Source organism: Pristiophorus japonicus, chromosome 1 (genome assembly GCF_044704955.1).
Source record: "Pristiophorus japonicus isolate sPriJap1 chromosome 1, sPriJap1.hap1, whole genome shotgun sequence".
Classification (NCBI taxonomy): Eukaryota; Metazoa; Chordata; class Chondrichthyes; family Pristiophoridae; genus Pristiophorus; species Pristiophorus japonicus.
In genome coordinates this window covers 485,114,882-485,130,249 of record NC_091977.1, presented here as the reverse complement: position 1 = coordinate 485,130,249, position 15,368 = coordinate 485,114,882, and the positions used below count along the sequence as shown (strand labels likewise).

Here is a 15,368-nt window from a genome sequence, read left to right as displayed (position 1 = left end):
AGTGTCCTTAAGGAAGTGACCCTAGAAATAGTGGATGCATTGGTGATCATTTTCCAACAGTCTATCGACTCTGGACCAGTTCCTATGGACTGGAGGGTAGCTAATGTAACACCACTTTTTTTAAAAAGGAGGGAGAGAAAACAGGTAATTATGGACTGGTTAGCCTGACATCAGTAGTGAGGAAAATGTCGGAATCAATTATTAAAGATGAAACAGCAACGCATTTGGAAAGCAGTGGCAGGATCGGTCCAAGTCAGTATGGATTTATGAAAGGGAAATCATGCTAGACAAATCTTCTGGAATTTTATGAGGATGTAACTGGTAGAGTGGACAAGGGAGAACCAGTGGATATGGTGTATTTGGACTTTCAAAAGGCTTTTGACAAGGTCCCACACAAGAGATTGGTGTGCAAAATTAAAGCACATGGTATTGGGGGTAATGTACTGATGTGGATAGAGAATTGGTTGGCAGACAGGAAGCAGAGAGTCGGGATAAACAGGTCCTTTTCAGAATGGCAGGCAGTGACTAGTGGGGTCTGCAGGGCTCAGTGCTGGGACCCCAGCTATTTACAATATACATTAATGATTTAGATGAAGGAATTCAGTGTAATATCTCCAAGTTCGCAGATGACACTAAGCTCGGTGGCGGTGTGAGCTGTGAGGAGGACGCTAAGAGGCTGCAGGGTGACTTGGACAGGTTAGGTGAGTGGGCAAATGCATGGCAGATGCAGTATAATGTGGATAAATGTGAGGTTATCCATGTTGGTGGCAAAAACACAAAGGCAGAATATTATCTGAATGGCGGCAGATTAGGAAAAGGGGAAGTGCAGCGAGACCTGGGTGTCATGGTACATCAGTCATTGAAAGTTGGCATGCAGGTACAGCAGGCGATGAAGAAGGCAAATGGTTTGTTGGCCTTCATAGCTAGGTGATTTGAGTATAGGAGCAGGGACGTCATAATGCAGTTGTCCAAGGCCTTGGTGAGGCCTCACCTGGAATAATGTATTCAGTTTTGGTCTCCTGATCTGAGGAAGGATGTTCTTGCTATTGAGGGAGTGCAGTGAAGGTTCATCAGACTGATTCCCGGGATGGCAGGAGTGACATATGAGGAGAGACTGGTGAGACTGGATCAACTGGGCCTGTTGTCACTGGAGTTTAGAAGGATAAGAGGGGATCTCATAGAAATATATAAAATTCTGACGGGACTGGACAGGTTAGATGCAGGAAGAATGTTCCCGATGTTGGGGAAGTCCAGAACCAGGGGACACAGTCTAAGGATAAAGGGTAAGCCATTTAGGACTGAGATGAGGAGAAACCTCTTCACTCAGAGTTGTTAACCTGTGGAATTCCCTACCGCAGAGTTGTTGATGCCAGTTCATTGGATATATTCAAGAGGGAGTTAGATATGGCCCTTACAGCTAAAGGGATCAAGGGGTATGGAGAGAAAGCAGGAAAGGGGTATTGAGGGTATGATCAACCATGATCTTATTGAATGATGGTGCAGGCTCAAAGGGCCGAATGGCTTACTCCTGCACCTATTTTCTATGTTTCTATGTTTACGAAGGTCCTTTAAGGAAGGACACCTGCTGTCCTTACCCAGTCTGGCCTATATGTACCTCCAGCCTCACACTATTGAGTTTGACTCAGCTACTCTCTGAAGTGGCCTAGGAAGCCACTAAGTTGTAGCAAACATCACCTTCTCAGGGTTACTAAGGACGGGCAATAAATTATGCCCATGTCTTGAGAATGAATATGTATACAAGATAAGCAGGCCATTTTCAATTCCTAGGCATGCTTCATATACTTCACACAAATGTTTGTTTCTATCCCGAAGTACAACCTGTAATTTTGGTCACAGATTTTAGTAATAAAGATCAATAAAGCTAATGCACAAAGAAATGCAGGATGTTATATTTATACCAGGCATCATTTGTCTGGACAGTTGGGTAAACAAGACAAAAACAGTTTTTCCAAACCAAATGCATTAAAAGCAATCCATGTTTTGTGGGTTGTAGTAGATAGAAATAATTGATTACTTTATTTAAACTGACTGTAGTTGCAGGAAATGTAGACAAATTAGCCATTTCTGCTTCTGGAATAATTTTGCTTTCTATAGCACAAGTTACAACTTTATACGTTTGAGCTCTTAATCCGAGTCCATGGTCAGTAATTTGTACTTGCTAGTTACAAGGAATCATTAAGTATGTTGTATCACAAGTATTCAGCTGACTGTTAAAAAACTGACGAGCATTTATAAGGGTTCACTTTAAAGTATTTTTTAAAAGCTTTAGACAAGCTGCTGTTAGAATACCAAAAAAAGTCAAGGACCAGAAAAGGCCAGTCAATTGATGTTAAACCCTCTCAATACGAGGATTTCTATACAAATGATAGTTCTCACCCATATTAGCATCCAACTGTATTTTGAACGTCCTTAATATTTTTGTCTCCAATATTATATTATTGCAACCGTTTATCACTCAAAGGCAGTTATGTATAAATTAGCATCAATCAGCATTGTTTGTACTTTTAAAAACATGATAGAATCTCGTAAGGTAAAGATGGTAACAACCTCTCAGAGTGCAGTACCATAGGGCCCAATTTTCCCCAGCCCCTTTTTTCGGTGCACTTACCCTAAATGCGGCGACTTTGCGCGATGGAAACGGCGCCGAAAAAGTGGCCCCATCCTGCCCGCTCTACCGAGTCTCCGGTGTCCCAGCATGGCGTACCAAGTGTAGTGGGGGGCGGAGCAACAGCCCAGCGTAGAAAACACTGCCGGCAGCTGCGCGCATGCTCCTCGCCCTCCCAGCGTGTCCTGCGGGCTGTGAGCAGGACCCGATGCTCGCAGCTCCTATCCCCGGCCGAGTGGCCTCCCGCAACAGCCGGCTGGCCAGTCCACTAACTTCCCGGGCCAAGATAGGACTTGAGTTTTATTTTTTATTTATTGATGGTTGTGCTTTGTTTAGTGAGGAGAATTTTGATTGAGGGGGGGTGGGGGGGAACTTAAAAAAAAAAACTTGTTTCTGGCATAAAGGTAGGACTTCTATTTTTTATTTGTTATTGATTGATTGCTTATTACTTTTTGTGGTTTGTTTAGTGCTTTGTAAGTCTTGGTGCAGGTCCTCTCAGCTTTCTTATATTTTTTATTTGTTATTGAATGCTTATTTTTGTGCTTTGTAAGTCTTGGTGCTTTAAATGTACTAACCTGCGCCGAATTCTTAACTGCCCGCAAAGCTGGCCACATACGCTGACCTAAGTCGATTTGGAGTAAGTTTTAGCTGGCCAAAGTGGCATAAATGTCCAAAACAGGTCTAAGTGGCTGGGAACGCCCCCTTTTGAAAAAAAAACTCAACTAAAAAAAAAATCATATCTAACGGAGTTACTCTGGAGCAAGTTTATTGGGGAAAATTGCTTTTTTTTTTTAAACTTACGCCAGAAAAACCAACTTACTCCAAAAAAATTGGAGCAAGTCATGGCTAAAATTGGGCCCATAGTAACATTAATAACAGGTTCCGTCATTCAATTAGATCATAGCTAATCTGTACCTCAACTCCATTTTCCAACCTTTGCTCCATATCCCTTGATACACATACCTAACAAATATTTATCTTAATTGAAAGCATCCACAGAATTTTGGAGTAGACAGTTCCAAATTTTTACTACCCTTTACATAAAACATGCTTTCTGATTTCGCTCCTGAATGGCCTACCTCTAATTTTAAGATTATGTCCCTTTGAGTTCTTGATTCCCATCAGAGGAAATAGTTTCTCCTTATCTACCCTATCAAATCCTTTTAACATTTTAAACACCTCGCTCAGATCATCCCTCAATCTCCTATATTCAAGGGAATACAAGTCAAGTTTATGTAACCTGTCCTCACAATGTACTTAGCCACCAATATTATTTTTAAATGTAATCACATATTATAGCATAACTGGAATTATTTTGCGAGAAGTAGTTTACAAAGACCAAATTAATTTCATTAAAACTAGAACTGTTTCACACAAAGTAGAGATTGTTTTCACTGATCAAAGGGACAGGATGAGCCCTGTGAAGGAATAGTCATCCCTTGTAAACGATTAAAACCAACCAAAGCAAAATTCCAACCACATCAGTTACTGAGACCAACCTGTTTAGGATGACTTAAATTTCACATAAAAACAAAATAATAGGGCTCTCACTAACCCACTCATTCCCTAATTTTAGTCTTTTAAAATCTACAAAGAAAGTAGTTGGACAAGATGCCATTTCCAGCTGAGGTTAGAACATTAACCAGGAATGAATGCAATGTCATGATTCCATAGGAAGAGATAGAGCCAGAGGATGTAAATGGGAATCAGTAAAAAGCAAATTTCATAGTTTTCACTAAAGATTTGTTCACTCAAATTTGGAGTGATTTCACTGGGTCTCCTCTGGTGGGGGAATACAGAACAAGTCGGTATAAAGTAGGCCCACTCCAAACTGCAAATTTAGGTTGACACTCCAGTGCAGTACTGAGGGAGTGTTGCATTGTCGGCGGTGCCGTCTTTCAGATGAAACGTTAAACCGAGGTCCAGTCTGTCCTCTCAGGTGGATATAAAAGATTCCATGGCAGTATTTTGAAGAAGAGTAGGGGAGTTCACCCCGGTGTCCTGGTCAATATTTAGCACTCAATCAACATCACTAAAAAACAGGCTATCTGGTCATAGTCACATTGTTGTTTTGGGAACTTGCTGTGCCCAAATTGGCTGCCATGTTTCCTACATTACAATAGTGACTAAACTTCAAAAGTACTTCATAAAGCACTTTGGGACATCCTGAAGTTGTGAAATAAGTTATATAAATGCAAGTTTTTCTTTTTTAAGAACATAATAAATAAAGAGGAGCAGGAGTAGGTCATATGTCCCCTCAAGCCTGCTCCGCTAGTCAGTAAGATTCTCGACCTCAACTTCACTTTCCTGTCCGATTCCCATATCCCTTGATTCCCTTAAGAGTCCAAAAATCTATCGATCTCAGCCTTGAATATTCTCAACGACTGAGCATCCACAGCCCTAAAGAATTCCAAAGATTCACAAGCCTTTGAGCAAAGAAATGTCTCCTTATCACAGTCCTAAATGGCCGACCCCTTAGTCTGAGACTACGCCCCCTAGTTCTAGACTCTGCAGCTGGGGGGAAACAGACACTCGGCATCTGTTCAAGTCTTCTCAGAATCTTAGGGGTTTCAATGAGATTAACTCTCATTCTTCTAAACTCCAGAGTATAGGCCATTCTAGTCAATCTCTTCTCATAAGACAACCTTTTCATCCCAGGAATCAATCTAGCAAACCTTGTGGAAGTACAGGCCATAAGGTCACTGGTCTGGGCAGACAAAGCAGAGCCAATTTCTCCCAACACAAAGACTGAGTATGCAGTCAGTTTCAGCAGGAAAGAAGTTAATTACCTTAGACTTACTGACCTAATCACCTCAGACTTACTGGCACCAACTCGACGAGTTAGGACAGGAATATTGCATGAAACGGAGGGTATAAAGATAGACATCTTCGGACAGTCCATAGCGAGGACCTAGGAGTAACACTCAGTAGAAGTAGGCACTAGGGATGAGACCAGACGGAACAGTGTTAGGCCATAGCGAGGACCTAGGAGCAACACTCGGACAGAGTTAGGACGGGACTGATCATCCAGGGACCTATTGGGTAACTATAAAGTATAAGTGGCGAGTCTTCTTCTTCTGTATTAAATGAACATTATCAGTACCACCATTGTCTACTGGTCATTTGGTATTTAACTCAAGAACCATCGCAGGCAACTACTAGTCACACGACTAGCGAAATTGCCATTCGAGCAACAAACCTCTAATCTTTAATCATAATATTTGAACTAGGACAATTAAGAGTGAAATCAGCAAGTATTTTTTCCACAAAAAGGTTGGTGGAAATCCTGAACTCTCTCCCTTAAAAGGCTGTGGATGCGGAGTCAAGTGAAATTTTCAAGATTGAGACCGATAGATATTTGTAAAGCTAAGGCTATCAAGGGATATGGAGAAAGGCAGGTAAATGGAATTGAGAAATAGATTAGACATGACCTAAATGAATAGGCTCGATCGGGCTGAATGGACTACTCTGGTTATGACTTCCTATGACTCCTGATCCTTGTCACTGATAGCTGCTTGAAGGCTTCCATTTTCGAATCGTCATTTTGGAATAACAAAGTTAGTAATTTTTGATTTGCATTGCGACTTATTTCTATGTTCACTACCTTTCTAATTGTAATTTGTTGCAGTTTTAAGCATATTCTCAGCAACACTGCTGTGGGGAAGAGGAGGAAAAAAAAAATCTGGTGGAGAATCATCATCAGGTTGCTGGTTAGTGCCTTACAGCAGACAGGTGAAGAGTGATAGCAGTAGACACCCTAGAGTAGTTGGATTGCCCTCAATGACAGTTGATAGCAGTGCATGAGGCCTAGCAAGACCAAAACGGGTCAGACTGAGTAGAGAGGCGCATATGCCCACACACAAAAAAGCAAATAGATACATAGAAATGATTTTAAGAATATAATGAGTAATTTTGCAGTCGGATGTGCCAATCTCTCACACATTATTTGAGGTTTGGCATGCAGGTACAGCAGGCGGTGAAGAAGGCAAATGACATGTTGGCCTTCATAGCTAGAGGATTTGAGTATAGGAGCAGGGAGGTCTTACTGCAGTTGTACAGAGCCTTGGTGAGGCCACACCTGGAATATTGTGTTCCGTTTTGGTCTCCTAATCTAAGGAAGGACGTTCTTGCTATTGAGGGAGTACAGCAAAGGTTCACCAGATTGATTCCCGGGATGGCAGGACTGACATATGAGGAGAGACTGGATCAACTGGGCTTGTATCCACTGGAGTTTAGAAGAATGAGAGGGGATCTCATAGAAACATATAAAAATCTGACGGGATTGGACATGTTAGCGGCAGGAAGAATGTTCCCATTGCTGGGGAGTTCCAGAACCAGGGGTCACTGTCTAAGAATAAGGGGTAAGCCATTTAGGACCGAGATGAGGAGAAACCTCTTCACTCAGAGAATGGTTAACCTGAGGAATTCTTTACTGCAGAAAGTTGTTGAGGCCAGTTCATTAGATAAATTTAAAAGGGAGTTAGATACAGCCCTTACGGCCAAAGGGATCAAGGGGTATGGAGAGAAAGCAGAAAAGGATACTGAGGTTGAATGATCAGCCATGATCTTATTGAATGGCGGTGCAGGCTCGAAGGGCCGAATGGCCTGCTCCTGCACCTAATTTCTATGTTTACCTTATGGTTCCTTTTTTCCATTTTGCATTTGTTTTTGACCTATTTTCTGTATGTGTAATTTTTTTCAGATTGTAACATTTCAGGAAGCTTAAATGTATTAAGATGAAGATGGATATTCTGCTGGTAATTCAAGAGAACTTAGAGGATGAGGAATTGCTGCAAAGGAATGATCAGAATAGTTTTGTCTGCATCCGATGCATCCTACACAGGCCTGCCATTATCCAAGTATGTGATTCGCAGAACTACTTGGGCATATCAGAGGAGATGTACCTTTGCACCTACATTTCACCAGGTAGTTCTCCTTGACTGGATTGTTTGCTTGGTGTGCCACCATGTACAAGCAGAAAAGTAGTCTTGAAATTCTGGATACACATGCAGGATGACAGACACCCAAACTGCAAGCCAACCTGTTTGTCCTCAACTGACTGCATAATTCCAGCTAGCAGTATTACAATGACTTGAGGTATGATGTCCTTGGAAAGCATGATTGAATGCAGCTAAGCACTCAATTGTATGTTGCATCTTAAAGGTTAACAAATAACATATTATGCCATAGAATTTTGGGCCATCTACCTGATAAATAGGACTATTGGGTAGGCTTGCCTTGCATGATTCCATGAAGTATGTTAAACTGTATTTGTTCCCAGGTTCTGCAAGTACTGTACATAGTGTTGAACCTGGTCAGGACTTGCTACCAGGAATAGTTTTCAGAGGAGGGAGTCCTAAAGCGCCATACCTTCCTTGTACCCACCTCACGCATCAGCACATCCATTTCCCCAGGATCAAACAACAGTTTGGAATACTGTACCACTTCATCACTTTCCCACAGAATATATGTTGTGCATCCATGTTGGGTTTCTTGCCACCTCACTTTTGACTAGCACTTCCTTGCCTCCCCTTTCCTGCCTCAGCCGTGACAAAAACTGACAAATATTGAAAATGCATGAAGTTTTATAATAGCTGAAACAGTATTTGTCTCCATATGGAGCATTTACCTTTAAGAGCACACATCCTTGTAAATTTGAGCTGTTTGAGCTAGGTTTTGTGTATTCCACATTAAGCTAGCTCCCTGCACAAGACCAAAGCATCATAGGCAGCCATGAATAATCAAAAGTGAGCTGATTCCACAAAAGTGCCGAGAGTCACTCATTGTGATATCACCGAGCTTTGTAGCAGCATCAAGGAACAAAAACTTAAATATAACCTAGATTATAAAAGTCAGCTAGATAATCTCATCTCAAAATTTAAATAATTTATTATAAATTGTTTGCATCATTATCTGAATCCTTGTTAAAACAACAATGGATTCGCTCTCAGTCTCTCAGGTATCCATTACTCATTATAGAAACCACCTGGATTGCTCAATGAAATTACTGTGTTGAAATCACCCATTATCCATTATTTATTTTGCAAACATAGCGATTATTATTCATCGACCTATTCATAAAATGGAGGGGGGCACAAACAGAAAGATCCATTCCCAAGCACAGCATTAGTAAACCTGATAAAAGTTTAATGTACCTAGTGACCCATGCACACCTATTGTATATTTCAGTTAATTGTTTATGAATGTCCACTGTATTAGATTAACAGTTTAGGAGCACATATACCAATAATTGTATCAAGGTTTTAATGATAGTTACTCAGAAGTGAATAAAAAGCTTGAAGGAAAGATATAGCCACAACAAAATTAGCATTAACAAAATGGGCTATTCATTACAAAGTTGAGTGCTCTCAGGCAGAATGGGAGGAATAAATGCTGAATAGATCTCATTTTAAGATTCACTGGATCATGTGACTAATCTACACAAAGTAGTCTTGTTTTGCGAAATGGCAGATGGTCGTGTAACCCAGTTTCAGCAAAGGAGCTGGAAGGAAACAAAAGGGTTATATTAAAATGCTAAACTATTCACACATTTTCTTTGCACAAGCAGCTTAAAACATCCTCCTGACCATATTCAATCAACGCTGAACATTTTCTGTATTTCAACCTAGGACCCAGATGGAAAAGGAAATGCACTAGAGAAATAACTGAATCATTTTACACTTTTTGAAATAGCTGTATAGTGTAGACTGCGTTAGCAAAAAAACTAGGTTGGAAAATGACCATGCCATTAGGCAGATGGAAGACATATGTAAGAATGTGGTGGAATTACAGAAAGTAAAAAGCTTATTTTCTTGAAAGAATCTCAACTCCATACTACTTCAGCAATTCCAAATTGTTTGTTCATATACTGTGATTGGGATCTCTATGTATACAACGAATGCAGGTTATGTTACTGTACAAAAGATGGCAGCAAGTTATTTCAAGGTTCAGAGTCTTCCTTTTCATAGACATTTCTTAGAATCACAAGATTAGCTGAAATGAGTCCTCTTTCTTAAAGGCACCAATTCTAAAAGAGTCCATTCGGGAAGGAAATCAGCCGGCCTATATGTGGCTCCAGACCCACAGCAATGTGGTTGATTCTCAACTGTCCTCTGAAATGGCCGTGCAAGCCACTCAGTTGTAACAAACTGCTACGAGAAACAATAATAATAAAACTGGACGGACCACCCAGCCAGCGACCTTGGCACTGGCCATCGACACGACAACGGCACACCCAGCCCAGTCGACCTTGCAAAGTCCTTCTCACCAACATCTGGGGACTTGAGCCAAAATTGGGAGAGCTGTCACAGACTAGTCAAGCAATAGCCTGACATAGTCATAATCACAGAATCATACCTTTTAGCCAATGTTCCAAACTCTTACATCACCATCCCTGGGTATGTCCTGTCCCACCGGCAGGACCCACCAGGGGTGGTGGCACGGTGGTGTACAGTCGGGAACGAGTGGCCCCGGGAATCCTCAACAGTGACTTCAGGTCAAGCATGGGCAAGGAAACCTCCTGCTGATTACCACCAACCACTGTCCCTCAGCTGATGAATCAGTACTCCTCCATGTTGAACACCACTTGGAAGAAGCACTGAGAGTAGCAAGGGCATAGAATGTACTGTGTGTGGAGGACTTCAATGTCCATCACCAAGAGTGGCTCTGTAACACCACTACTGACCGATGTGGCCAAGTCCTGAAGTCACAGCCTAGAACCAACACGAGGAAAAACCTACTTGACCTCATCCTCACCAATCTATCCGTCACAGATGCATCTGTTCATGACATAGATGCATCTGTCCATGACAGCATTGGTCATTGTAGAGACGAAGTCCTGTCTTCACACTGAGGACACCCTCCATCGTATTGTGTGGTACTACTACCACTGTGCTAAATGGTATACTATCAGAACAGATCTAGTAGCTCAAAATTGGGCATCCATGATGTGGACCATCAGCAGCAGCAGAATTGCATTCCACCACAATCTGTAACCTTATGGCACGGCATATCCCTCACTCTACCATTACCATCAGAGGATCAACCTTGGTTCAATAAGGAGTGCAGAAGAGCATGCCAGGAGCAGCACCAGGCATAATAAATATGAGGTGTCAACCTGAGGAAGCTGCAACACAGCATGCATGCTAAACAGCAGAAGCAGCAGCTATATAGACAGAGCTAATCGATCTCACAATCAACGGCTCAGATGTTTTAAGTGTATGGGATAAGTCACCACTCACACTTCATTCCCAAGACAGAGCTGAGTGCACCACTACTGCAAAGCTCTCCAGCTAGTAATTTAGCAAACAGCTAGTTAAAATCTGGGTCCATGCAGCAAGAGCTTAGCACAAGGCTCAAAAGTTTTGTAAGAACCATATAAACAATAAGACATGGTGGTTACATAACCATGCAAGCATAAATTCTGATGCTTTATACCATGATTAAGCATTTTTGCCAAATGCGGTGTCAATGAAAATATGGGACATTTTATTGAACTTCCATCAAAAGATTGTGTCAAGTTCGTACAGATCCTGGCAGGAATTAGGGCTAGGCCTTCTAAATGAGAGTTCTGGTGCCCTGCCAAGTCACTTAAGCATTTCTCCTTCTAAAACATTTCCGACTTGCAAGCAAACATGACTAAAGTAGGGCTTTCAGGAACTGAAAAGATTAATCAGATCTCGGAAGCTGAAAATTTGGTTAAACAACATATGGTTCAACTTCATCTTCTGAATCACTACATTTAAAAATTTACTTTCGTGAAATTAAAAATGTGTTAAATCAGATTAAGTACAAAAAATGCAATTAAAATAAAATGTCAGCAATTCAACCTGAAGATAACAACAGCAAACAGCTTAACTGCCTTCAGGCTTGCCTTTTCAAATGCTCTCTGAAAGGCCTTCCTGGCTCTACCCTGTATAAACTTTAACATGTCCAAAGCACCATTACTCACACCCTATCTCATATTAAGTCGCACCTGCCTATCACCCAGGTTATTATCGACTTCCATTGGTTTCCTGTCCGTCATCACATTTGTTTCAAAATCCACGTCCTTTGTTGCAAATCCCAAAGGGGCCTTGCCTCATATCACCATCTGCAATGTCATCCAGCCCTACGTCCCAGCAGTCCACACCTTCTGTTCATCTGGCTCTGGTCTGCTTTGAGTTCGCCTCCTTCCACCATCAAAAGCTGAGGCTTCAGGTATTACGTCCCACACTGGAATTTTCTCCCTTGACGCATTCCATCTTAATACACCTCTCCTCACCTTCAAAAGCCTCCTGAAGGCTCTTTCTTTGACCATGCTTTTGGTCACCTCTGCTAACGAGGTTCTAACTCTTCCCACCTGGAAAGCATGAGAATTTTTGATACAGATTGGACCTCTCTGGTCCGGCACCCTCGGGACAAAGAAACATAGAAAATTGGTGCAGGAAAAGGCCATTTGGCCCTTCGAGCCTGCACCGCCATTCAAAGAGTTCATGGCTGAACATACAACTTCAGTACCCCATTCCTGCTTTCTCGCCACACCCCTTGATCCCCCTAGTAGTAAGGACTACATCAAACTCCTTTTTGAATATATTTAGTGAATTGGCCTCAACAACTTTTTGTGGTAGAGAATTCCGCAGGTTCACCACTCTCTGGGTGAAGAAGTTTCTCCTCATCTCGGTCCTAAATGGCTTACCCCTTATCCTTAGACTGTGACCCCTGGTTCTGGACTTCCCCAACATTGGGAACATTCTTCCTGCATCTAACCTGTCTAAACCCGTCAGAATTTTAAACATTTCTATGAGATCCCCTCTCATTCTTCTGAACTCCAGTGAATACAAGCCCAATTGATCCAGTCTTTCTTGATATGTCAGTCCCGCTACTCCGGGAATCAGTCTGGTGAACCCTCGCTGCACTCCCTCAATAGCAAGAATGGCCTTCCTCAAATTAGGAGAACAAAACTGTACACAATATTCCAGGTGTGGCCTCACCAAGGCCCTGTACAACTGTAGTAACACCTCCCTGCCCCTGTACTCAAATTCCCTCTCTATGAAGGCCAACATGCCATTTGCTTTCTTAACCGCCTGCTGTACCTGCATGCCAACCTTCAATGACTGATGTACCATGACACCCAGGTCTCGTTGCACCTCCCCTTTTCCTAATCTGTCACCATTCAGATAATAGTCTGTCTCTCTGTTTTTACCACCAAAGTGGATAACCTCACATTTATCCACATTATACTTCATCTGCCATGCATTTGCCCACTCACCTAACCTATCCAAGTCACTCTGCAGCCTCATAGCATCCTCCTCGCAGCTCACACTGCCACCCAACTTAGTGTCATCCGCAAATTTGGAGATACTACATTTAATCCCCTCGTCTAAATCATTAATGTACAATGTAAACAACTGGGGCCCCAGCACAGAACCTTGCGGTACCCCACTAGTCACTGCTTGCCATTCTGAAAAGTACCATTTACTCCTACTCTTTGCTTCCTGTCTGCCAACCAGTTCTCAATCCACATCAGCACATTACCCCCAATCCCATGTGCTTTAATTTTGCACATTAATCTCTTGTGTGGGACCTTGTCGAAAGCCTTCTGAAAGTCCAAATGCACCACATCAACTGGTTCCCCCTTGTCCACTCTACTGGAAACATTCTCAAAAAATTCCAGAAGATTTGTCAAGCATGATTTCCCTTTCACAAATTCATGCTGACTTGGACCTATCATGTCACCTCTTTCCAAATGTGCTGCTATGACATCCTTAATAATTGATTCCATCATTTTACCCACTACCGATGTCAGGCTGACCGGTCTATAATTCCATGTTTTCTCTCTCCCTCCTTCTTAAAAAGTGGGGTTACATTGGCTACCCTCCACTCCATAGGAACTGATCCAGAGTCTATGGAATGCTGGAAAATGACTGTCAATGCATCGCTATTTCCAAGGCCACCTCCTTAAGTACTCTGGGATGCAGTCCATCAGGCCCAGGGGATTTATCGGCCTTCAATCCCATCAATTTCCCCAACACAATTTCCCAACTAATAAGGATTTCCCTCAGTTCCTCCTTCTTACTAGACCCTCTGACCCCTTTTATATCCGGAAGGTTGTTTTTGTCCTCCTTAGTGAATACCGAACCAAAGTACTTGTTCAATTGGTCTGCCATTTCTTTGTTACCCGTTATGACGTCCCCTGATTCTGACTGCAGGGGACCTACGTTTGTCTTTACTAACCTTTTCCTTTTACATATCTATAGAAGCTTTTGGAGTCCGTCTTAATGTTCCCTGCAAGCTTCCTCTCGTACTCTATTTTCCCTGGCCTAATCAAACCCTTTGTCCTCCTCTGCTGAGTTCTAAATTTCTCCCAGTCCCCAGTTTTGCTGCTATTTCTGGCCAATTTGTATGCCACTTCCTTGGCTTTAATACTATCCCTGATTTCCCTTGATAGCCACAGTTGAGCCACCTTCCCTTTTTTATTTTTACGCCAGACAGGGATGTTCAATTGTTGTAGTTCATCCATGCGGTCTCTAAATGTCTGCTATTGCCCATCCAATGTCAACCCCTTCAGTATCATTCGCCAATCTATCCTAGCCAATTCACGCCTCATACCTTCAAAGTTACCCTTCTTTAAGTTCTGGACCATGGTCTCTGAATTAACTGTTTCATTCTCCATCCTAATGTAGAATTCCACCATATTATGGTCACTCTACCCCAAGGGGCCTCGCACAACGAGATTGTTAATTAATCCTCTCTCATTACACAACACCCAGTCTAAGACAACCTCCCCCCTAGTTGGTTTCTCGACATATTGGTCTAGAAAACCATCCCTTATGCAGTCCAGGAAATCCTCCTCCACCGTATAGCTTCCAGTTTGGTTAGCCCAATCTATATGCATATTAAAGTCACCCATGATAACTGCTGCACCTGTATTGCATGCACCCCTAATTTCCTGTTTGATGCCCTCCCCAACATCACTACTACTGTTTGGAGGTCTGTACACAACTCCCACGAACGTTTTTTGCCCTTTGGTGTTCTGCAGCTCTACCCATATAGATTCTACATCATCCAAGCTAATGTCCTTCCTAACTATTGCATTAATCTCCGGAACAAAGAATTTTCCGAACCACGGGAGGTCACGCTTACCAGTACCTGTCGACAGCACTCGGACTCCTGTGTGTGTGTGTGTGTGCATGCATGCTGGAAGCCTGTGGGCAGCTCCCTCAGCCAATCACCAAACACATTCACTGACTGACAGCCGCTCCAACAATTGAACCTTAAAAAAAAATAAACCCTCCTCTTCCTCAGGTCCAACTAATGCCGAACCACGGATGTTTCTGGACCAGAGAGGTCCAACTTGTACTTTCAAGTCACCAAATAAGGTTAAGTTGTTGTCGCTGCTGCTGGTGGTGGCCAGCCAAAGTTTATACTGATGCAATTTGCTACTTACCAGCATGTTAAGATGCACACAGCAGTAAAAAAGATGATTGGAATGGGGTAAGATGCACACAAGAGTCCGTGGTTATAGAACGCCTGCGATATCTTTTCACGCAGCCTTTCAGTAAGGGTCATTGTTGTCACCTTTTGTCACATGACTGCCATTACGTAATCAGATTCAATCACGTAGAGTTCCAGGGTGGCCTTAGTAGCATCAATATATCTGTAAGAAAGAGAGTAGAAGTCAAATATTTGCACCAGTTCGGACTGAACTATGTAGTATTTTTAAAGTCTGGATTATTTTTCAATTATCTCCAAATCTTGCTCG

The 15,368-nt window shown here is 42.3% G+C and overlaps 1 protein-coding gene across 1 annotated transcript in view; it reads right to left on the bottom strand.

Moving 5' to 3' along the window:
* scap (SREBF chaperone) overlaps positions 1–15,368 on the bottom strand; it is a 261,047-nt gene that overhangs the window by 175,736 nt on the left and 69,943 nt on the right. Inside the window, exon 2 of the mRNA XM_070895010.1 lies at positions 15,054–15,263. Coding sequence (XP_070751111.1) covers positions 15,054–15,175 — 122 coding nt within the window. The 5' untranslated portion in view covers positions 15,176–15,263. The remainder of the gene's footprint in view (positions 1–15,053; positions 15,264–15,368) is intronic.